Here is a 25,474-nt window from a genome sequence, read left to right as displayed (position 1 = left end):
TGCCCTGCTCAGGAACTTTCACGTGCCTCCAGTGTGGCAAATAAATTAATTAATTAAAAAATTATGTCCTTACAACAGTCCCCAATAACAGAATATGAATTCACTAAATATTGTTGAATCAATAATCATCTTTTCTTTTCAGTAGTAAAATTAAAATATGCTGCTTATTTATTTTTTTTCAATTCCAAAAGGTAAAAAGTGAAATAAATATCCTATGTAACATCACCTTTCTAGTAACCATGTAATTTATTTATACATAACACAGTTTTCCCCCACACTAGAGAATTGTGCTTTTTACATCATTTTGTAACTTTCTTCACCTAACATTGTAGGATAGTATGGTATTTTACTGTACAAATAAGATTTATAAAGTAACTAGTCCTATCTGAAATCACTTACCTGCAATTTCAAAATCTAAATTTCTGCAAACAAAAGGCCCTTCCTCTCTCCTTCCCTCCGTCTCTTTACACATCCTCCCGTTTATAGCTCTTGGTGTCAGAACACTTCTTGAACTGACCAAAAGCTCTCTATAGTTTTTATTCACCTAACTTACTGTGGCTTTACCCACTGTCTGGTTCAGATATATTAATGTTTGAATATCTGGTGTTCCCAGATCCAGCAAGGTGAAAGTGTAAGCTGCATGAACTAATATATGATATATGTGCCTACAGTTTTTTGAAATGCAAAGTTCTGAATTGTATTTTATCTTTTTTTTTTTTTTTTTGGCCACAACTGTGGCATGTGGAAGTTTCTGGGCCAGGGGTTAAACCCGCACTGCAGGTGCCACAGCTGCAGCAATGCTGGATCCTTAACCCGCTGCATGAGAACTTCCCAAGGTTCTGAATTTTAAAATGCATCTGTTGGCAGAAAAAATTCTAATGGGTGGATTTAGAAAACAATGCAAAGATGCTTATGCAAGTATCTTTAGATAAATTGCTAGACATAATTCAAAGTGGATAACATACAGCTTTTGAAATTAGGGAAGAAAATACTAACAATATTTTCGAAAAGAAAATATGGAACTAAAATTTTGGAGTACTTGGGATTGTTATTCTTAATATTTTTATGGATTTTTGCATACTAGTTTAAATTATTGTATCCAATCATTCTTTCCATTTAAAAATGATTTTTTTGTATATAGTGTACATATACTTTTGAAAGCTATAATCTATTTAACTGATCATTTGGTGATTTTAGGCTACTTCTGAAGTTTTGTTGCCACAGAGAACAGAGGACAGAAACTCTGATAAAAAGTACAATAAAGCAAAAATCCACCAGAAATGAGAAAAAGGGTTTTCAAAAATGCTTAAATATACAAGCTTACTAAAACACCTGTGATGCACAAAAATTACCAATATTTTCAAAGGAGGGCTTGGAGATTTCTATTTTTTGACTGAACTGTTTTCGCCGTTAGAATCAGGTTAGGCCTCATTCTCTGCACTTCAGCAGCTGGTTTTGATCGTATGGAAATTTATAAAGCAGAAGAGTAAATCCGCCAGAAGATATCACTCTTTAGTACAGTAAAGTCTCTTTGTGAAAGCTGACACTAAGTAAAGACTAATTTAATTGTTTGTATACTTCAAGGTAGGGCTGTAAAGTCCAGGTGGTATAGGTTTACCAGGCTTTCTCAACAGCAGCAATGCTGCAGACTTGTCCAAAACACAACATTCTAAACATATAATTTTCATTACAGTTAAGTGATGCTGAGTGAAGACATGAAATAATGAGATTTCAGTAGATAAATATTTCTGTGAAGGCAACAGCAAGAACTATACATGGTTTCCAGTACTTTTAGCTATAAAGTAACACATTTGCAATGAAAATATTTTTAAATGTGGACTATACACAAATGTAGGAAGGGAAAAAATCTCATACTCCTACCACTTGGACAACCATTCTTAATATTTTAGTGTACTTGTGCTCTGACTTTTCTGTACATGCATTTTTTGCATGCTTGAAATTGTGCAAAACAAAATACCTTTTAAGAGAGGCACATTTCCTCTGTTAACTCTGTCCCTACTTTTACAGTAAAAATAGCCATTAGCATTGTCCTAATTATAAAAATGATTTACGTGAAAAATTACAAAATGCAGTCCAGAATAAAGAAAAAATTGGAAACCACTCTTAAATTCATCAAGCGGTGTTAATGTTCAGTGTATTTTCTTCAGACCTTAAAGAATGTATGTGTAGGAGTTCCCCTCATGGCGCACCAGAAAGGAATCCATCGAGGAACCACGAGGTTGCAGGTTCAATCCCTGGCCTCACACAGTGGGTTAGCGATTCAGCGTTGCTGTGAGCTGTGGTGTAGGTCACAGATGAGGCTTGGATCCAACGTTGCTGCAGCTGTTGTGTAGGCCAGCAGCTGCAGGTCCAATTGGATCCTTAGCCTGGGAACCTCCATATGCCTTGGGTACGGCCCTAAAAAGCAAAAAAAAAAAAAATATATATATATATATGTAACATGCATCTTTACATTGTTGAAATCATACTGTAATTTCCTCATTAAAATCTTAAACACAATTTTTATAAACTATTTGAAAATACAGTTTTATCTAGATATATGGGTGAATCACAGAAAATTTAGAGAAAATAGGAAAGTACTAAAGAAAACAAAAATAATTGGTAAATCTCACCACTAACATTAGTTAATATCTTTTTTTTTTTTTTGGTTTTTTTACCTTTTCTAGGGCTGCTCCGGTGGCATATGGAGGTTCCCAGGCCAGGGGTCTAATCGGAGCTGTAGCCACCAGCCTAGCCGAGCCACAGCAACATGGGATCTGAGCTGCATCTTTGACCTACACTGCAGCTTACGGCAACACTGAATGCCCGACCCAATGAGCAAGGCCAGGGATTAAACCCACTACCTCATGGTTCCTAGTTGGATTCATTAACCACTGAGCCACAACAGGAACTCCCACATCTTACCTTCTTTTTGGTGTATTTAACTTTGTTTTTAATGTCATACATTTATATTTTTATGAAAATAAGAATATGGTGCTATTTTTTAAGCAGTGAATTTAATGTATCTCATGGATACTTCAAAACGTCTACTCTAGACATTTATATTGTTTCGTTTCACTTAAATGTATATTTGGATCGTGTTTTTTCTGTATTTAAAACTTGTTCCAAAATAAACCTCAGTAATAGAGTCAATACATTGAGTAAGCATTTTAAAAACTTACCATGTTGTTTCAAAGGAGATTTTCCCCCAAATTGTACCAATCAGCTATCCTCCCAGCAATTCATAGTAGTCTTTATGCTTCTTTCTGATTACAGCTTAAATTACAGTTTGATAGTCTTTGTTTCAAGGTAACTTTACAGTGTTCTTATCCACGGGTGACAAAAGGGTAGAAGCTTGTGTATTTAACCTGTCAGCGAGACTTGATGTAGGCATTTTTTTGTTGTTAGTAATTGGGAGACACTTAGTCACAGGAATTCGTAAGATTTGTCAGAGGCGGTGTAGGGAAACTCAGCTCCAAGTAGCCAGTCAGGAAGTGAGCTCTGCCTCTGGGACCGAAGCACAGCAATTTTATCCTCTCCTTCTGTTTCCTTTCCTGACCATTTTTCACTGACTGCCTGGTTATCTCAGCAACAATCATTGTCTTTTCTTCTTGTCTCTTTCTGTGTTTTTCTCCCAACAGCGTTTGAAGGTGGGCTTCAGGGCTTGAGTTCTTGAAATCACCTGCCCTTACTGCAAAGAATGTGAGCATGAACAATTGGCTTAGTGTGCAAAGAAAAATGACAGCCGAGGCCCCTCGTGAAAGCCTTGATCAAATAGATTATCATAATTATAATGTATTTTACATATGTGTATAGGACCTATTTATATCTGTAATAATTATATATCTTGTTTATTTGCATATATTAGCTAACCATTTCTGCCAAATAGAATATGACTTTTTCATATGTTAAATTAATTTTATTTATGGTTGTATTTATTGTTGCTAAGATAGGAATGTGTCATGAAGGTAGCTCCCAGACTTTCAAAACTATGTTGCTGTGTAGCAACAACACCCAGTCCCTACAGAGTTTTTTTGTTTTCTGTCCAAATCCTTGAAGCTCTCTCTTTGGGTGACAAGGATGGATGCTCACCTCAAGCGCCTCTCTGCCCTCCTGAAGCTGAAGGGCCCTCTGATAGAACGTGTCTTATTTTGGGCCCCATTTACTCTAATGTCTATACTTGTCCATATCATTTTCCTCTTTTAAGGCTTCCTTGTAAAAACTCTGACTCTGATCTGTTATCCCTTTTCTTTCCAAACTCTTCCCTCTTTTTCCAGTTATCTTCTGGAGGGACAGCTTGGGTGTATTGGAAATAAAGTCCTCATGTTGCAGTATTCCTAAAACAAAACCACGTAAGACCTGCATATCCTCTTCTAGATTTTTGCTGAGGGGAAGTGGGCAGTTGGCTAAGGGTCACTACAGAATCAGTGGTGTGCAGATGTTCACTCTGTGGTCCTTATTATACCAACAGCCACCTACGCTTTGTGGTGGAGTGTTCCAACTCCATACAGGGGACATGTAATAGAGTAGGCAACAAAAGACACAGTTGTCCATTAAACTTTGCAACTTTGTGAACCAGCACAGTTGGTCACAAAAGGAAATAAAACTCTAGAGTGAGTTATTCTCCCTGTTTCGAGCGAGAAATGCATCAAAACATTTTGACACAGCTCAAGGTTCCTGGATCATTTGCTTCTGCTAAAGAAATTGAGATATCTTTCTGAAGAGCCTCATTTTCCCTAGTAGACCATATGTCTGGTGGCCAATTGTCCTGAATATCCAGAGTTAGTTACTAGCATTTCCTAAAATAGTATTTAAATACTGGAGTTCCCGTTGTGGCTCAGTGGTGAACGAATCTGACTAGGAACCATGAAGTTACGGGTTTGATCCCTGGCCTTGCTCAGTGGGTTAAGGATCCGGTGTTGCTCTGAGCTGTGGTGTAGGTCGCAGACGCAGCTCAGATCCCTTGTTGCTGTGGCTCTGGCGTAGGCCGGTGGCTACAGCTCCGATTCGACCCCTAGCCTGGGAACCTCCATATGCCGCGGGAGTGACCCTAGAAAAGGCAAAAAGACAAAAAAAAAAAAAAAATACTGTGGTGTATAAACCAAATTTCTTTATTTCCTTCAAATGAATTTGTTTTAAATATGCAAACTTCCTGGTGAAAATTATAATTATGGACACTTTGTGACAGTTTCTTCTTTGCCTTAATGTCTTAGGATAAGTGAAAATTCAATAGATAAATATTTTATAGATCTGTTTCAAGTACCAATAGTCACTTGTATTCATTAAAATTGTTAAAATGACATTCTCTTAGACTCAGAATTTTAATCTTTTAAGTTAACTCTTTTGCTGCCTCTTCCCCATGTGTGCCATTCCTTGGGCTGGAGTTATGTGCAGACACTCAAGCCTGGACTGGAAGCACTGGTCAAATAAGTGCTTTTGAGAAAGAAAGAATTTATTTAAGTACAACATTGTAGCTTAAGTTCTGGGAGCCAAACATAGTAACTTTAATGGCTTTGGAGAAGGTATTGCTTTTTATAGCCTCATACCATTTGAAAGCAATGGCTTGTTCCGGCAGTCATGTAAAAGAAGCTTTTTGTGGTTGGCATAAGAGGATGAGCAATGGAGACTTGACACAGACCTTTCTGGGTCTTCTCCGCTTGCGTTTCTTTCCTTACGTGAAACTGCTCTGCCTTGAGGATGCCAGGTGGGTTGCAACACAGGACTTCAGAACCCAAGGAGTTGTCTAGCCCTCTGGCTCCCCACCTGCCTTTGTCCTCTACCAAAGCCTGTAGAACATCATACCTACACTGTAGCAAGCAGGTGGAACTAACCTGCAGATTCTAGAACCTTCCTTTGTCATTTTTCGGTAGCTTAATTCTTGCTAACAGGAAGTGCTCCTCTTAATCTCTTAGGCTATATTAAGCTATTTCTTGAATTTGTTGGCACGGAACACTAAGCAGAAATATCGTAACAAGTAACTCATTGTATTTTAAATACATACTGAAATATCTAATTCTAGACTTTAGATCTTTACAAGGAAACTGTATTGAAGTGTACCTGGTGCCATTTCTGCAGCAGCCTGGGGGGTTGAGTAAGCTTCCTGTTCTTAGGATCTGCCTCTGTGATTAGTACTATGAAATGTATGGATCGCAGGCTCCTGGTGAAATGTTTCTCCTAAAGTTTTGCCTTTGCCTCCACACTAGTGCAGGAACTAGAGTAGGATTATTTAACTCCTTCCTGTGGATTCATACTTAAAGGTGATTTCACTCAAATCTCAAAACAAAGTGTTAGTATTTTCTTCTATTGCATAAGCAAAGTTTCAAGATGTCATTTTTTTGAATGCTCATTTAAAGAGCCTGTTAATGTTATTTTTTGGAAAGTTTTGGAAACTGTATAAAATATACACAAAGTTTGGTCACCACATGATTAGAGGCAGAAATCAGTAGGAATATTTTAGAATAATCTGAAAGGCATACAGCTTTATTAAAGGAAAGAATTATGAAATTATTGTTAAGGAACTATTTTTTTTCCTTCTAATAGTTTTCCTGTAATAAGATACTTTGCTTTCCAAATCTAGAAAATTCGTTATTGATGATGAAGAAATATGCTGTTGACTTTGATTGTGATCTATTTATACTAAGAGTGAGATCTCTAATATAGTCTAGAAAATGTTTTGTGGTTGGGGGGACATAATGTTATATTAATGTTATATTAATATTAATCTATTACACCCAGTTTCTGCTTTTCTCTCTTTCTTAGACCAGCCACTGTTGTTAGGAGAAAATGTAAGATCCACTGACATTTAAAAATATAAAATGGAGTGTTTCGGTTTTTTTTTTTCATCGTTTTCAGAAACCTCTCTGATCAGTGGATATTAATCTGTGCAGACTCTTATTACAGAGTAATAAGTATTAACACCTACGGGAATCAGTTTCTAGGTATATAAATCTTTGGGGTATATAAGGAAAGCTCGGAATGGAGAAGTAGATAATTATCACTGTTTTTCAGTGAGGCCGTTAAGATTTAACCTTTCTGATAAAGTCCCCAGGGTGTTTCTACCAAGCAAGTGCTGGCGGCTTTTGTTTGACCATTAAACATGGAGCATGCAGTAGTGCCACTTAACTCTAATGATTCTCTGACCAAACATCTCTCTGGCTGGGTTGCTGATGAATTAACAGGATTAGTGCTCAGGTTGTTAAAAGTACACATGTCTGTTTAAATTTCAGGGGCTTCTTTTGCTTTGCCTGCTAGAGCAAATGTGAGCATTTTCACACAAACATAAGCCTTCAGCCCACCTTACACATTCTCCGAGGTCGTGGGTTTATCATACCGGCAGTACATTCATGATGGGGTAGGGAGTAGAAAATTCCTGCCTTGTTCTTTGTTATAAACACTAAAAGCACTGGGCAGGAGTTCACATTGTGGCTCAGCAGAAACGAACCCACCTAGGATCCATGAGGACTTAGGTTCAATCCCTGGCCTCGCTCTGTGGGTTAAGGATCCCTCGTTGCCGTGAGCTGTAGTTGTAGGTCACAGACGTGGCTCAGATCTCCAGTTGCTGTGGCTGTGGCCTAGGCTGGTGGCGACAGCTCTGATTCAACCCTTAGCCTGGGAACCTCCATATGCCACAGGTGTGGCCCTTAAAAAAAAAAAAAAAAAAAAAAAAAAAAAGCTCTTGGGCCAAGGAGGAAAAAAACCACCTGGAAAGCCCACCCACTCCCACCCTCCAGAAATTCTCTAAGCTGCTGCGTGGTGTATCAGGGTGGAGGTGGGAAAGAAGTTTGGAGCATGCATAACCCAGTATGTGGGGAAAGTGTGATGTCCCGTACCCCTCCATTCTCCCCCTTAACTCTGAGAACCTCTGATTTAGAGTATATCTCAAAGAAATATAAAGGATTGTTTAAAATATTCCCTGGTTGTTGGGCTTGTCTTACAGTGTTTTCTATTTCTTTTTTTCCTTTTTTCTTTTTGGGGCCGTACCCGAGGCACATGGAAGTTCCCAGGCTAGGGGTTGAGTCTGAGCTGCAGCTGCCAGCCTATGCTAGAGCCACAGCAACTCAGGATCCTTTAAGCCACTGAGCGAAGCCAGAGATCAAATCTGCATCCTCATGGATACCAGTCAGGTTCATTTCCGCTGAGCCACAAAGGGAAACTCCTTACAGCCCTTTTCAATCCTCAGGGTCCCATCTGTCCATCTACTTACTTATCTAATCTGATCTATCCATTCATTTGTTCATTCCTTCTCCTTACCACAGGTTCCACCAGGGATTGTTACATTGTCTTTCCCTGTCACTCCACCTCTCTTTCAGATTCCTCTTCCTGCTGGAGGACTTTTACCCTTTAAGCCCAGGGCTGCAGTCAGATCTGATCTTAGGAATTCTCCAGCCACCGATACAAAGATTAAAAGGAAAGGAGAAGCCACAATTGAAAACATCCTATGGAACATTTTACACATCACATTTTAGTGACATTAGTGACATTAGTGATGACTGGCTGGCCCAGTACCAATCCGCCCTTTCATGCTGCCTTGTGCGTGGACTGCAGGTTGTCTCTTCTTGTGAAATGCTCCCAGTCCCACGGTATATTGTTTTCCAATTTGCACAGCTAATATTTGCTCCGTGTAAATAAGTATTCATTTCAACAAGTATTAAAATTTTACCTTGCCAGTTAAAGTGATCAATTTGGGGTTTTTTTAAGTGAGAGAGAAAACAGACTGTCTTTCTTTCCCTATATGCCAACTCGTAGTAAATTTTGATGAATTCTGTTAGAAAGATCCATCTGTTTTTTGTCACTTCATATTATTTAGTTACAAGTTTATTTTTGGAGCACAGTTTACACAAATTTTGTTAAACAGTTTGCATTTTATTGGCTGGTTCTTGATCCTGTCTGTAGGAAATTTTAAAATGTGTCTTATTTCAGAGTCTCTGCTAAAGAAGCGCTCAGCTGGTTAAGTACAACACTTGAAAGACATAAGTGAGCCTGGAATATAATAATAGAGACGAGTTAGTCCTTGGTTTTCTAATTCTTTAAAAACTATCTTCATGGGCTGTAGCTTTAAAAAAAAAAAAAACCTTAAGTTATAACTTATATCCTATAAAATGCATATATATTAAGGGTGCAATTAAATGACTTTCAGTAAATTTACAGAATTGTGCAACCATCATCATGATCTAATTTTTTAGGACATTTCCATCACTCCCAAAAGTAACTTCCAGCTGACTTACAGTCACTCTTCATACTCCCCACCACCACCACCACCAGCACTATAATAGGCCTTATCTTGCTCTGATAACAACTGAATACAGAACTAAAGTTGTTTAATCTACCCTGGCATGAGATAATAAGTTAGTACCAGAAATCAAAACATCTGTTCTCTCCCCAAGCATATCTCTCCCAGAGTTCAGAATTACAGTCCTTGGTGGCTGCTTTTTCAGTTCTACCTTTTAAACTTTTTTATGGATTTCCCACTGTGGCTTAGCAGGTTAAGAACCCAACTAATATCCATGAAGATGCGGATTCAATCCCTGGCCTCACTCCATGGGTTCAGGATCCGGCATTGCCACGAGTTGCGGCATAGGTAGCAGATGCAGCTCGGATCCCATGTTGCTGTGGCTGTGGTGTAGGCCAGCAGCTACAGCTCCAATTCAACTCTCAGCCTGGGAACTTCCATATGCCACAGGTACGGCCATAAAAAGAAAAATACATTTTTTTTTTAAGTTTCTTCCTAATCTGTTCTCAGAATAGATTCACAAAACTACCTTCCAAGCCTGCCCACTTCCCTAATGTAAATCTATCACACTTTTACAGATGCGGGACCCAGTGGCAGATGTGGGACTCGAACGGTCTGACAAGGACTCTATTCCATGTTACTTTGGTTGGGAAAGCGTTTCACAAATACACATGATAATTTTTTTTCGTCAACAGTAGACCTTCTTTTCAGTTTTCAGGAACTTGTTAGTAAAAATATTTAAATTTTATGGGTGTTTCTGAAATAGAATGCCATGACTCACAAGACACCCTTGTTTCTGTAAGCATATTAATGCCTATCCATTTTAGGCAGAAGGATTTTTACAAGTTAAGCTCTAAGAATGTTAATAAGGGAAAGCTAAGATGTCTTGGGCTCTGAAAAAACTTTTTTTTTTTTGCCTTTTCCAGGGCCGCTCCGGCAGCATATGGAGATTCCCAGGATAGGGGTCTAATCGGAGATGTAGTCACTGGCCCACGCCAGAGACACAGCAACATGGGATCCAAGCCGAGTCTGCAGCCTACACTACAGTTCACGGCAATTCCAGATCCTCAACCCACTCAGCAAGGTCAGGGATTGAACCCACAATCTCATGGTTCCTAGTTGGATTTGTTAATCACTGCGCCATGAGGGGAACTCCTGAAAAAACTTTTAAAGGAGTAAAATTTCTTAGCTAAACTGGCTCCTGTTAACATAGCACTATACCTATATTATAAATTTAATATGGTAGTTAATTACAGTAATTATAACTAAATGGCAAATATGGGTAGCAGAATATTAATACTCAATAGGCCTCTTCCCCCTCCCCCCCCCGAGAGGTGATTTCTAAATTTATATTAATTTTTTAAAAATTACGAAGATTTAAACATGCCTATAGGGTTATCTGGAGACTTCCCTATGTATGTACATATCTCTTTTTTTAAAAAGAGCTTGTAATTGATTGTCTCTTCATCTTATTCACTGATTATATTCTTGACTCTCAAGAAATGGCACTAGTAGCATTAAGAACAGAAACTCCTGGCGTTCCCTGGGGGCTCAGCAGATTAAGGATCCTGAACTGTCCCTGCAGTGGCTCCGGTGGCTGCTAGGGCATGGGTTTGATCCCTGGCCTGTGAACTTGCGCATGCCCCAGATGCAGCCAAAAAAAGAACTGGTTTGAATCTGAGATCCTCCGCTTCCTTACCTGTCTGACCTTGAGCATCTCACTTGATCTCAATTTCTTCTTTTCTTTAAAATAGTTCCTAGTGTTGTTACGAGGATCAATTAGATAATACACCTAACACAGAACCTGGCACATACATAACATTTGCTGAGAGCTATCATATTATGGCTATTTTATTCTGCCTTTTTAATGACTTTATGGTGACAACGGAGTTTTCTTTTTTAAGGGCTGAAAAAGCTTTTTTAATGTCTGTTAAATTCATCAGTCTTTTATTTCCATTGATCTTCAATTCTGTTTTAGGACCTAGTTTTTCTTAAGCCTTTGAATACTTTCAAGTAAATCTCTTTCACTCATCATTACAGGGGGTTTGGGGGGTTTTTTGTTTGTTTTGGGGGGGTTGTTTTGTTCCGTTTTGTTTTTTGTCTTTTTAGGGCTGTACCCATGGCATATGGAAGTTCCTAGGCTAGGTATCCAATTGGAGCTACAGCTGCCAGCTTACACCACAGCCACAGCAATGCCAGACACCAGCCACATCTTCGACCTATGCCACAGCTTGTGCGATGCTGGATCCTTAACCCACTGAGCAAGGTCAGATCAAACTCTGATCCTCATGGATACTAGTCAGGTTGGTAATCTGCTGTGCCACTGTGGGAACTGCCTGCAATTTTTTTTTTTCTTTTTACAGCTGTACCTGGGGCATATGGAATTTCCCAGTCTAGGGGTCGAATTGGAGCTGTAGCTGCTGGTCTGCACCACAGCCGCAGCCACAGCAACACCAGATCTGAGCCACATCTGCGACCTACACCACAGCTGGTGGCAACACTGGATCCTTAACCCACTGAGTGAAGCCAGAGTTCGAACCTGCATCCTCATACCCCTATGTCCAGTTCTTTAATCTGCGGAGCCTCAATGGGAACCTCTGTAATTGCAATTTGTAAATGTTAGCAACACATTTTCTTTGATCAATGTTTAACCTCCATCTTCAATAGATTACATCTTTTAAACGTTAGAACCATATATAAACTTAGATATGTTTTCTTAATTTTTAAACTATATTACACATTTACTATATCTTATCTTCTTGACTACTCCAAATGCACAAGCAGGCCAACCGACTAATTTAGCAATCAAAGCACTCCTTTTTTCTTTTTTTTTTCCCCTTTACAGCCACACCCAGGGCTTATGGAAGTTCTCATAATATCCGAATTGCATCTGAGGCCTATGCCCCAGTTGGCAATGCCAGATCATTAACCCACTGCACCACAGCAGGAACTCCAGCAAGCAAAGCATTTCTAAACCAGCTGGCTGGAGTTCATGTCTGTGCATAGGATGCTATCCGTAGCCTCACATCGGAACTGCTGGGAAACCTGGGAGTGGGTCGTGAGCGTCACACTTGCACCTTTTCTCTGAGCCTTGAGTCTCTGTTGCAGGGCCTCTTCCCCACTTTTTGTAAATCTTAACCTCTGATATGAATTACTGAGGTCCTACCTCTTCCATTCAGATCTAATTTTGTACTTAATTGGATACTGACTGCATCCTTCTTATACAGTTTTTGTATACTTGTCTCACAGTTTTGTAGTTACTGTATCAAAATACAGTATTTTAAGTATATTAAGAGAGCTGTAATTTATTTAATCACTGGTGGATATCAGGCTGTTTCCAATTTGCTCTTCTAACTGTTGAAAGCTTACTGTAGAAATATTTTGTGCACATCCTTATTTCCTTGGAATGAATTCCCAAAATAGAATAACTGGGTACCATTACCCCAATATTGGTTGTATAAATGTTATCTAATATCTACTGCCACAGCCCTTCTGTTGCTGCTCCCATTTTTACTCCCTGATGAACCTTAGAATCACTGTCAAATTTTAGAAAAGAATACTTCATGGATTATTAAGAAAAAAATGACTAATGTATATGAATAGGGGAAGTTCAAGCCCTTTGTTATAATAGAAGTGATAGAAATAAAGTATAGAAGCAAAATTATGAATTTTCTTGGAATTTGATTCTGAAGTTCCCTTAAGGGTGAAAAGAGTGGCACTGTGGGAGTTCCCATCGTGGCTCAGTGGGTAACAACCCAACTAGCATCCATGAGGACGTGGATTTGGTCCTTGGCCTTGCTCAGTGGGTTAAGGATCCGGTGTTGCTGTGAGCTATGGTGTAGGTTGCAGATGCAGCTCCGATCTGGCGTTGCTGTGACTGTAGGCCCGGTGGCTACAGCTCCGATTTGACCCCTAGCCTGGGAATATCTATATGCCGCAGGTGCGGCCCTAAAAACAAAAAAAGGAAAAAGAAAGAGTGGCACTGTAAGATTTATTTCCACTGGCTATTAGAACACAGATTACATGGCTAAAATGAATGATTTTGGCATTGAAAGAGCATCATTATATATACTTCTTTTCTTGTATTTCATCAAATGCCTTTTTGGCTCCACTCAAGATGATCTTATCTTTTCTGTTTAACATATGTTTATATTTTATCGCAGTTATTTCCTAATTTGAAACCTTTCTTGCATTTCTGGAGTAAATCATACTTACATCTTTTTCTTTTCTTTTGAAGTTTTGTAGTCGCACTTGTGACATACAGGAATTCCCAGGCCAGGGATCAAATCTGAGCCACAGCTGCAACCTGTGCCACAGCTGTGGCAACACTAGATCCTTTAACCCACTGCTCTGGGCCAGGGATCAAACCCACACTTCTGCAGTGACCTGAGCCACTGCAGTTGGATTCTTTTTTTTTTTTTTTTTTTTTTTGTCTTTTATTTTAGGGCCACACCTGTGGCATATGGAGGTTCCCAGGCTAGGGGTCAAATCAGAGCTATAGCTGCCAGCCTATGCCACAGCCACAGCCACACCAGATCTAAGCTGTGTCTGAGACCTACACCACAGCTCAACGGCAATGCCAGATTCTCAACATACACTGAGTGAGGCCAGGGATCAAACCTGCATCTTCATGGATACTAGTCAGATTTGTTTCCACTGACCCACGACGGGAACTCCTGCAGTTAGATTCTTAACCTACTGCACCCTCTATACTTACTTCTTAAAAAATGAAGACAACCTAACATATCACTGTACTAAAAGTTTCAGAGTTTTGCACTTGCCTTCAAAAGGAAGATTGGGCTATAGAGATCTTAAACTTTCAAAATATTGTCTAGACTAACTTCCATATTGTGTAACGTAGAAGGACTTGGAGAGCTTTTCATGTGCTTTGTGCCCTGGCACAGTACCCTAAACAAATGACATAATGGGATTGCCATCTCTCGAGAGGAACTGTCGTGGCTTTTATCACTTTCTAGACACTTACTGGTAGGAAAGTATCACCATCGGAATGAGTATGTTGTAATCACCCTCTTGATGACAAACGTTGTGTCCCAAGATGGGTTGACACATGATGAATCCTTAATCTTCTTAACAAAACCCCAAGGAAAACATCAGTCTCACCACTAATGACGACAACTGGCCTTTGTACTCACAGAGTGCTCTTATTCCCAGGGGCATAAAGCTTTTCATGATTAATTATTTCAGTCATTGTCTCAGTTGTCCCAGGAGGTGGGTGACTGAATGCTTCCTCTTTAAAAAAAAAAAAAAGTAACTGTTTTCTTCTGTTTTACATTCTATGTTCTAGAACTGGGTAGCTACCTTTTCAAAACCACCTGTATGTCCACTGGTGGACCTGGGTTTCAAAATCACAAGCTTCTTTTCACCTACGAACACCAGGCTTGGAGCAGATGTGGAGTAGTAAAAGTGGGTGGAATTCAGGTGAAAGTTAGGCAAGCTGTCATGAGTGGTGTAGCCTGAAGTCGGTAGAAAGAGACAGGCAATGGCTGAGTTAATGCTTTGGTACCTCCGCTCGCAGTGGTACTCCCTGGTGTTGAAGGTTTGTTTTTGAAAATACCTTCGTGGTACTTCCTCTTCCTACAGCATTGTGCTCAGACACGACAGCAGAGAATGTCTGTCAGCCCTGTTTTACAGAGAGGGGCACCTGCCCTTCCTCACCCTGCTCTGATGTGTGAGTAGCCGAGAGCTTTTCTCGGGTACAAGGGAAAGGTGAGAGGTCCTTTCAGGAACACCTCTTAGCCAATCTCCATCCTCCGGTCACCCCCCATTTCCCTGCCAGGCTAACCTTCCCCCTGCTTTAGCTTCCTCAGAAATGGACTGTGCCTCTCTGTGGCCACATCTTTAGAGACACATCTAAAGCTACATTTTAGTCTAGTGAGCCACCTCATTCTCCTTCTTACATTATGCCCATCAGCCTTCTCCAAAGTTTTGTCCTTTTGTTCTGCCTCTTCAGTTAGACTTTGAGCTCTTTGGGTGAGTGTTTGGCTTGGAGGGGGGGTGGTTTTTTAATTGCCCCCACACCTCTCAGCAGCCAGGACACTTATATGCACAGTAAACACTGCAGCTGATCCCCTTGCCATCCATAACCGTCAACAAATACTGCCTGTCCATACTGACTGTGCCCTTTTAACTTATTCCCTTTTTCTTCCCTTAAATAAAAGCTGAGCTGTCACCACTTTGAGTTTTTCATCCTCCCTTTTTTTTTTTTTTTTTTTTTTTTTTTGCCTGATGTTAACCCCAAAAGGGAGGTCTTTGAAATAAAGGATTGTGCTTAAGTTGTACAGTGTGCTCTGGGTGGGGACTAATTATGGGGTTTGAAAACCTCTTCAGGTGGCTGGGTTCTGGAGCAGGACTAAAATAAGGCTTTCCTAAATTGAGAACAGCTGGGGCTGTGTTGCTAGCACGTATAAAAGAGTTGGTGCTGGTGCTCTGTGTCGTGGAGAAGTCATTGCTCTTTGGAGCCTGTGGTGCTTTAAGCAGACGGCACCTTTCTTCACCCGTGTTCTGGTGGTAAGTGCCCCAAGCTGGTCCTCTGGGTGCCCGTTTCTGTTGTTTGGTAGAAATGTGGTGGCTGCATCAAAATGTTGTTAGCGACTAATGTACCAGGTTAGTTGTAGTCAATTATTTTATCCTTCCAGTAACAAGTAGAATTTGTTCCCTAAATAGGACAGAGCTAAGAGCCTCATGGATCTTTTCACTGCATTGTTTTGAAGGCCCTTGGTTTTCTTTCTGTATGGCGTGCGTGTCTGGATGTAAAAGGATAAATGGAAATAGTGCCATTTAAAATACCTTGAATGTACAGTTCTTGAATATGTTCTGAAAAGTAGTCACTTAGAAAGATGCCATGTTTCATAAGAAAACAGAAACTTGACTGTTTTGACAAATGCAGAGAAGAACAATTACTCCATGTACCTAAGCAACTCATCATCAGTTTTGTATTCTTTCTCTAAGGTTCATAGAAAACATGCAATCTTAGGAAGGAATGATGTGGTCTCTGGGGAGGTTCTAGCTTATTATGACTTCATAGTTAGCACAGGTGATACTGCCTGGTGAAGGGCTTGCAATGCTGGGTCTGGACTTAAAGAAATTTAACAGGCATTGATTATTAAAATGTTCCTGTTTATACTGACATCAGCTGCAAAAGAGAAGAATTCCAAGATAAAACAACTCAATGTTTTATAAATAAACTCCATCTCAGCAGCTTTGACTCTGTTCTGGCGATGTATTTATAAAGCAAATGGCTTTGGTATTTGTTTCCTTATTTTGATAATGTTGTTGCCTTGGAGGGGTTGACAACTGGACAGGCACAGTTTCTGAACAGAGTGCTGTTTTATTTTCACAGGTGGGATTATAACATCTTTGGAGAACAGAAAATTGGCTTCCATCCCCGAAAGTGGTGAAGGTACAGCAGATGGTAGCATGGGCGGCACAGTAGTCAGGTGGCCACCTTCTGCGTCCTGTCCTAGGGAACAGAACCCGTTGTGAGGGTCCATGTTGAGCTCGGCAATAGAAGGATCCAAAAGAGTTGAGTTTCCACAAAGAACAAGACCTTTACCCTCTCATTTTTGACCTGAACACCGGGGGACGATGGATATCATAGAGACAGCAAAACTTGAAGAACATATGGAAAATCAGACCAGTGAGCCTGCAAACACGTACGCCAGACCTGCTGAACCGATTGAAGAAGAAAACAAAAATGGCAACGGGAAACCCAAGAGCTTATCCAACGGGTTGCGAAAGGGCACCAAAAAGTACCCGGACTATATCCAAATTGCTATGCCCACTGACTCAAGGAACAAATTTCCCCTAGAGTGGTGGAAAACGGGCATTGCCTTCGTGTACGCTCTTTTCAACCTCGTCCTGACAACCGTCATGATCACGGTTGTGCATGAGCGGGTCCCTCCCAAGGAACTGAGCCCTCCACTCCCAGACAAGTTCTTTGATTACATAGACCGGGTGAAATGGGCATTTTCTGTATCAGAAATAAATGGGATTATATTAGTTGGATTATGGATTACCCAGTGGCTGTTTCTGAGATACAAGTAAGTAAGGTCTCATGTTTTGGGGTGTTGGGGGGGTGGTTTTTGAGTATGCTGTTAGTTTCTACTTGACCAGGTGGGTAATTGAAATTCTATTTCTTGGGTCTATCTGATCAATTCAGTCTTATCCAGGCACTTGATGAAAGGAAGTGCTAGATCTACAACACTGAATAAATGCAGCCATTATTCAATAAGCATTTATTGAGCAACTGTGTGACAGTGGCAGCTGTGTATGAAAAGTGCAGAAGTGCTGTGCTGGATGATTGAGTTTATAAATGTAAGGTGCAGTTCTGATTTCAGGCCACTTGGCACTATGGTATTTGCATGATAAATTAAGAGGCTTGGAGAGGAATAACATTCGCTTCATCATGCTTGTGTTATTTCAGGCTCTTGACAGGTGGGGAAAGTAGTGGGCTGGGAAGCTTTTTTCTCCATTACTCATGATGTGATGACTTTATCGGTCTGTAGTCAATAGCAGGCTTTGAGGTTTGCTTCTCTTCAAGAGTTCCCAGATTTTACATTTCTTTTCCTTTTGCCTATTGGCAGTCGAAGCACTAGCAGTTTGTTTAATAAGCTGCATTTATTTAGAACTGGGCCCATGCAGCTTGGGTTTTAGATTTCTAAAGTAAACGTGCCTTCCAGTTTCCTCACACCATCACAAAGGAGCATTTAGTTCACTGGTTTCAGTCTTCTTGTTTTAGAACAGCAGCAATCAGGAAATAGTAAGCCAGGTACTTTTACTTTGAAGACGCTTAAAAATAGGACATAGTTCTGAAGTGGTTATTATTTCTGCTTCCCTGTGAAGTCTGACAACCAGTCCATTAAAAAAAAAGAAAAAGAAAAAGTCTCCTCAGTTTCCCTTTTCTTCTCAGTCATCATTCAGATGTTTGTTCTCTACTAAGATTCTAGTAATTAAATTACAAATATAAATTTGTTCAAAACGTCACCCACAAACAAGCTTTTGAAAATGTAATAGATGCTAACATGGCCAATACAGTTCAAAGTCAAACAGGATTTCAGTGTCAATGCCAAAAGATCATTTTTTGAAGAAGGAATATAAGCTCTGTTGTTCTTTCCATTGGTGGTTGCTTTGAGATTTGAAGAATTCGGTCGTTGCCAAAGAGTTCCCCACCTGTGAGTTGGCAGTTTTGAAAACTTACTCCACACACTGAAGTCATTCCTATGCACTTTCTTCAAAATACCTCTCTTGATGTGTTTTCTTAATATGCGTAAGTGTAAGACACAGCAAAAGATCAACTGTCTTTTATTTAGTAGGAGAACTTTTTGCTGAAGCTGCGATGACATGCTTTACGCTAAAAGCAAACAGTATATTTGTTAAACTTGGGCATTTGTCTTTTTCGTGTCTGGAATTGACACTGAATATAAGGGACAGAGCTTGTGCCAAAAATATTTGCTTTCTCCTTTATTTTAGAGCAGAGTTTTACACATATATGTGTGAAAAGAGAAGTTTTCCCAGGGTGCAATAAGTAGCTGGCTTCCAAGCTGCTGAACAGTCTCAGAGTCTCTGAATCTTTACCCAGAGAATTGTCGTTACCTGCCTCTCCAGGGCCGTCACCTTAGGATTTGTCACATCAAAACTTGTGGTCACACAGGCCAGCCACACAACCTGATGATATCCACTGTTTTGGTCACAACCCATCGGTTAAAACTTGAGGAAATCACACTAATGTTGCTTTTTTACTTTGCAGGTAGAATTGGACTTTAAATTTTTAGTAATTAGTGGAGTAATTTGTATAACCTGATTTGAACAGCTGAACAAGAAATTCTGCTTGTTCAGTCTCTCTCTCTTCTGCCCTCTGTCTCTCTCTCTCTCAAAAGCACCTTCAAGGCTTTGGGGAAAAATAATCACGGGCAGTAGTTCTTTCTCTAAATAAGGCTGCAGAGTGCATATTGCAGCTGTAAGTTAATGTGCTCTTCTGAATACAGCTGAACTCTGAATACTGGAATCAATATAATTGACTCATAATAATTCCTGCTTCTAACTTCCCCTTGTCTAACAGTGTGGAGCACAGTTCAGCATTCTTTTTGAACCTGGGGTTGAATCAAAGGGTGAATAGTTTTTTTCACTTAACCAAATGGAGAGACTCAGCAATGTTTATCACCTGTTCCTTTTCCGTATTGGAAAAGGCAGAGCTAGAATAGCAAGGCTTTGAAAGAAATGGCCTTGCAATAAATAAATACTTTTATCAGCCATTCAAGGTGGCATTTCTCCTACATTTTGACCCCAGAAATACTAGAGTATACTTAAAATAGCTGTTGGAAACAGGCAGCTGAAATTATGTTTGTACATAATTCTTTAAATTAGAAGTCCCAACAGTTACCTGAATTAGACCTTGATCCATGGCAGACCACAGGCTTGGAGAAAAGTTAAAATAGGCCACTTGCCTGAAGCTATGTGTTTTTCTAGAGGTCTTATATCAGGACTGGTTTTGGAAGTTTGAGAGCTCTGAAAATAGGAGATCTGGAGTAACACAGTTTATGTACTAGGGAAGTTACTTCTCGTAATTCTAGGGGCTTTGTGGACCCCACCCATCTCTTAATCCCCAGAGCCCAGAATTATAGACCCACCTCCAATTCACAACAGAAGAGACGTTGTCATCTTCAGAGCTTTTGATGCCCAGTCAGTACCCATGAGGCAGTGATGCCAGCGGGCAGAGCCCTTCCCTTTGAAGGGCAGTGTGCTCAAAGCCATCCTTTGGGAGCCACTGCCTTAGATGAGGATTGAGGTGATGAAGAGAGGGACTAATATTCGTCAAGACAGCTGTCTCCACCACGGCATGTAAAGTGAAAGCAAACTTTTGGGATTTTTTTCTTTTTTTTGCCTTTTTTGATTAGAAGAGCATAAAATAAGGATAAACAATCAGTTCACAGCTTCGCTCTTTTTTTTTTTTTTTTTTTTTTTGGTCTTTTTAGGGCCACACCCACGGCATATGGAGGTTCCCAGGCTAGGGGTCTGACTGGAGCTGTAGCCACTGGCCTACACCAGAGCCACAGCAACGTGGGATCTGAGCCGCATCTGCAACCTACACTACAGCTCACGGCAACGCCGGATCCTTAACCCACTGAGCAAGGCCAGGGATCGAACCCGCAACCTCATGGTTCCTAGTTGGATTCGTGAACCACTGAGCCACGACGGGAACTCCCCACAGCTTCATTCTTAAACATCCTGAAATACTCACGGACACTTTGAACATCTTCAAAATAGGATTCTCTGAAACTTTCTCGAGTCAAAGACAAAACAGTTCATACCCAAGTTGTCAAAATTTTTTTTTTTTTTTTTTTTTTTTTTTTTGGCTGCACCTGTGGCCTGTGGACATTCCCCAGCCGGAGAGCGAACCTAAGCCACAGCAACAACCCAAGGTGCTGCAGTGACAACGCCGAATCCTTAACCCTCCTTAACCCGCTTCGCCCCAAGAGACCTCTTGCTGGAATATTTTTGGATGGCTCCTTAAATGAACCTTGCTTATATAACTTAGGTTAAATGAGTTGTCCCACTTCCCTATGTGCCCAATTATGTAGTATCACCCTAGCTCATTAGTCAATTCCTCTGTGACCCCGGCTCGCTTAGACCTCTGCTGTGTTCTCAAGAGAGCGTTTATTAACACGGTGAGTTGACTGGCAGCGAGAGAGGTTCATTGAATTCTCCGGCAAAGGGTGCCTCTTTTCAGAGGGGTGGTTGGTTGGCCAGAACCTTTAGTCCACTTTCCCTCCCCCGCTCGCCACAGACCCCTTCCCCACAGACCTAGATTTCTTACGCAGTGTGAGTCTTCGGTTCTGAAGACTGCAATCGTTCTTTATTCTGCTAAGCATTATTTTGTATTGCCTTAGGAACAACAACAACACCCAGTCAACCTTTGTTTCCTGATCCCTGTTTTTCTTTTAGGTCAATAGTGGGGCGCAGATTCTTTTTTATCATTGGAACTTTATACCTGTATCGCTGTATCACGATGTACGTCACTACTCTCCCTGTGCCCGGAATGCATTTCCAATGTGCTCCCAAGGTAAGCCCCTCAGGACGGCCGTCCGAACGACAGGACTTGAAGAAAACAGTGATCAAGCCCCGTCTCTCTGCTAGACATTCTTCTAGACACGTTCATCTGCGTTAGCTGAAATTAGCTTGTTTTCTTTTTTCTTTAGATTTGGGGAAGAGAAATGAAAATGTTTTCGTAAAATTAGCATTTCCGTACATTAAAAAAATTCACTTTCTGCTCACTGGAAGCTACTGTTGGATCTTTTGACCCTTTGCTTTTTTGCCTTCTCATGTATTCATTCATGCATGCATTTGTTTTGAAAGCATTAAGCTCCTGTAAATACACCAGGCTCTGGGTAACAGCAAAGACCAACACAAAGTTCTTCTCCTCCAAGAACTCGTATTCTTACTGAAGGATGGCAATGGGTAAATAGAGCCGTAACTTGTTACATGGTAGGAAGTCGAGGGCTCTCAGATGGAAAACAGTATAGATGCGAAAGGGTGAACTATGAGGGTAGGTACCGTTTTATAAAGTGGTCAGGAAAAGCTTCTTCAGTAAGACGAGGGAGTGAGCCACTTGGATGGGGTGAGAAGCCCAGGACAAGGCCGTAACTTAGTCTTGGTGCGTTCAGGGAAGAACTGGGAGACCCAGTCAGGGAAGAGCTGCGTGAAGTGTGAAAGAGTTGAGGTGATGCAGGCACAGTTCCCACAGGGCCTTTGTGGCCCACTGTAGGAACTTGAACCTTGAGGCTGGCAGCGAAAGTGAGACGTCTTTCACTTCAGGACACATCTTGAAGTAGGGCCAACAGGATATGCTAACAAGTTGGATATGGGTTTATGAGAAGGAAGTCAAGGATGACCTCAGAGTTTTTAGAAACTGGAAAGATAGAGCGGCCTTTTGCTGAGATACTGTGAGACTGGATACTGAAACTGGGTTCAGCAGGATTTATAGTTTCTCCAGGTAGAGTCATTTCTCAAGAGAGCTCTTAATCAACTCAGACCCCAGTGTGCCCTGGTTTATAAAAAAGGAAACTTACAAATCATGTGCTTTCTGGACAAGGGCATGGAGTCCAGCATATTTTACTGAACACTAAGCAGATGTCCAAGGTGGAAGGAAAAATAGAGTTGTTCTGAAGAAGTGAACAGTCTCCTTCACCAAATATAGGTGTGGTTTCGAGAGGCTATAATTTTCCAAAGCCATCAAAGCAAAAAATGTCTGTAATTAAAACAGTGTACATATTGAATGTAAACATTGGTTGATTTTTTTGTGACGCTAACTTAAGGCATGGGAGAAGTTCAGAAGCATAATAAACCCTTCTGAGGGGTTAGAGCAGTAGGTTAAATGAAGAAATGACCACAAGAAATAAGGCAAACCCTTCCTAGTAACGGGTGAGGTTTGCAGGGATGAATTGCTATGATTACAGAAAGAAAGTAAATTAAAAGATTGTCTTCTGAGGAAAAGTTGCAATTGTCAGAAGCCACAGAAGCAAATATACTGCTGAATAACCAAACGGTAAATACAGTGGAAGCTCTGGGAACCTTCTTACTAATCAGCTCCCATGTTCAGTTGTCAAGACCTAAAGACCTTTTCCTGGAGCATCAGCAGGCTCTTGGCAGCTGGATCATGGTTCAGCAAAGCAAACACGGATCACTTTGTTTGATTGCAGATGATGGAGTGTTCTAGAACAGGAGTCAGAACTGCATTCTAAATGTGGTTCGGCCGCTGGCTTTGAGGGCTCCTTAGGTTTTTGCAATTACGAAACTCTTAGATAACTGCCTGTCTCCTTTGTTGCTGACTCTATAGAATGCCCTCAGTGACTACGAGCAACAACAGAACTGTGTATCCTGGAACCACTTGCTATGGGAGGATGTTTGATCTAGTGTTTGATGCCTCATACTACTTATTACTCACTGGATGTGATCACAGAAGCCATCACAGTGACAGGCTTAGTAAAATCTTCAGCTCTCCACATTTTCCAGTTGCCTTCTCCCTTTGAAGGCCTTGGCTATACAATTTGCTCTATCCCAGCCACCCAGGTTCTGGTTTGCAGTCACCAAATGTTTGTTCTAAAATTTTTGTTTAGATAAAATATTGACCTGGTTATTAGGAATCACATGAAATGATTTACCTTTTCAAACCCTCTTTGCCATAGGAATGTTGGGCTGGCACAGCTACATTCCTTTGCCTGAGAAAGCTTCCCCCTCATCCTGGCCACAGAGGTCCAAAGGGCTTCTCTTCCAAATTGAAGGGATGGCGTGGATGGCTAGGCTTCTGGTTTGGCAGCAGCTGGGTTGAGCTTTCTTGTTATTTACTTTTGTGGGGAATGGTGTGTGGGGGTCTCGGTTTGAAGATCCCTTGAGAGCCCTGAGCCCTGTCTGCGTTGGCTGTTAGGATCCGTGCTTCTCCTCTTCGTTTCCTACGTCTTCCATTCCATATCCAGCAATGGCAAAGAAATGGTCTGAAAAAATGAGGAAACGAAGAGGGAACTTGAATCTTAAGCAGTGGGTGACAGTGGGATGGGGGTGCCTCAATGAAATAGAACAGAACTAGAAGAAAATCCATTAATCCCAACTCTTACTGTTACCCTCCCCTCCCCAGTTTTCTTTCAGTCTTTTTTAAAATTGTTCTTCCTTGAGGTTCTAGTTAGCATTTCTGCTGAGCGTGATCTGACATTGGAAGATAGCAGTGACAGGCTTGAGGAATTAAGAACAGAGAAAGTACAGAAAGTGCAAGAGAGCCCTTCCTCTGTTCTGTAAAGGCATGTTGATTGAATCAAATGCTCTTGGAAATCTCCATCCACCAGCGCTGCTGAAAGAAAGGGGAGGAATGCGTGCGTGGCCGTCCTTAGCTCTTCTTTGTTTACACCTTTGGATCCACCTAATCCCGAGTAAAGAAGTCGAAGTGTTTTCTGCCCTTAGAAAACTCAAGTCCAGGAGTTCCCGTCGTGGCGCAGTGGTTAACGAATCCGACTAGGAACCATGAGGTTGCAGGTTCGGTCCCTGCCCTTGCTCAGTGGGTTAACGATCCGGCGTTGCCGTGAGCTGTGGTGTAGGTCGCAGACGCGGCTCGGATCCTGTGTTGCTGTGTCTCTGGCGTAGGCCGGTGGCTACAGCTCCGATTCAACCCCTAGCCTGGGAACCTCCATATGCCGAGGGAGCGGCCCAAGAAATAGCAACAACAACAACAACAACAAAAGACAAAAGACAAAAGACAAAAAAAAAAAAAAAAAAAAAAAAAAAAAAAAAAAAAAAAAAAAAGAAAACTCAAGTCCTGAGTTGGGATGGGTGCGTGGATAAAAAAAAATTATTGTGGTTTTGAAATGAAGAATAATGTGTCCTATTAAACTGGGAACACAATGATCAGGTCGAGTGTTTGTACCTTTTTATTTGTTCTCAGTGTGGACAGTTGTTTGTACCAATTGCATGGCCAGAAATTCCTGCAGGTCTGTGGCTGATGTGATAAAGCACATGATAGATTCTATCCTCCACATCAAGGGTTTTCACAAGCTTTTATGGGGTTTGCAGTTCGCCTTTCCTCAGGGAGGGCCCCTGAACTGAGCCCTGCAATTCTGTGCACAGAAAGTTAAGTTTCTTCGAAACCTCCGGTTTCTCTCCCTGCCCTCCAGTCCTGTTTCACATCGTTTTCTGCTACAGAGCCTTATTGTCAACTCTCACCCAGTCCTGGGGTTGTCTGTCTTTTAAGAAGGGCCTCCTTGGAGTTCCTGTCGTGCCTCAGTGGTTAACAAATCCAACTAGGAACCATGAGGTTGCAAGTTCGATCTCTGGCCTCGCTCAGTGGGTTTAGGATCTGGCGTTGCCGTGAGCTGTGGTGTAGGCGGCTACAGCTCCGATTCGACTCCTAGCCGGGGAACCTCCATGTGCTGTGGGAGTGGCCCTAGGAAAGGCAAAAAGACCAAAAAAAAAAAAAAAAAAAAAAGAGTAAAAAAAGTCACCTTAATACCAGAGCTTTCCAGATCCATACAATTTTTTTTTAATCGGGAAAGGCTTAGGCAAAGAATCCTGCCCTAACTCCTATTGTACCAGATAGGGTGGTTTTCTACCTGCTTTGGAGGCCGACTCAATTTCCCTGCTCCTAGCCTGTCTACGCATCCATCTTACACATCTTACCCTCCTCCCTCGCTGTGTGTCCATTTGAACTAGACACTATCGGTCTACACCACCAGACAGGTTAACCAC

At 41.1% G+C, this 25,474-nt stretch overlaps 1 protein-coding gene across 7 annotated transcripts in view; it reads left to right on the top strand.

The window, feature by feature from the left end:
• Window positions 1-25,474, top strand: part of SGMS2 (sphingomyelin synthase 2) — a 106,704-nt gene that overhangs the window by 54,184 nt on the left and 27,046 nt on the right. For all 7 annotated transcript variants that reach the window (XR_014813232.1, XR_014813231.1, XM_013978974.3 and 4 more), the window contains 2 exons: window positions 16,590-17,289; window positions 21,191-21,308. Coding sequence is in view for 5 of the 7 variants with exons in the window: in XM_013978974.3 (XP_013834428.1) it covers window positions 16,835-17,289; window positions 21,191-21,308 (573 nt within the window). In the remaining 2 variants the exon portion in view is untranslated. The remainder of the gene's footprint in view (window positions 1-16,589; window positions 17,290-21,190; window positions 21,309-25,474) is intronic.

The sequence above is a fragment of the Sus scrofa genome, chromosome 8 (genome assembly GCF_054392235.1).
Source record: "Sus scrofa isolate SSC_HxYL_T2T_F1_AM1 chromosome 8, Sscrofa_HxYL_maternal_Yorkshire_Landrace_v2.0, whole genome shotgun sequence".
Taxonomy (NCBI): domain Eukaryota; kingdom Metazoa; phylum Chordata; class Mammalia; order Artiodactyla; family Suidae; genus Sus; species Sus scrofa.
Note: the sequence above shows the minus strand (reverse complement) of the source record. Positions and strands in the feature narration are given on the sequence as shown.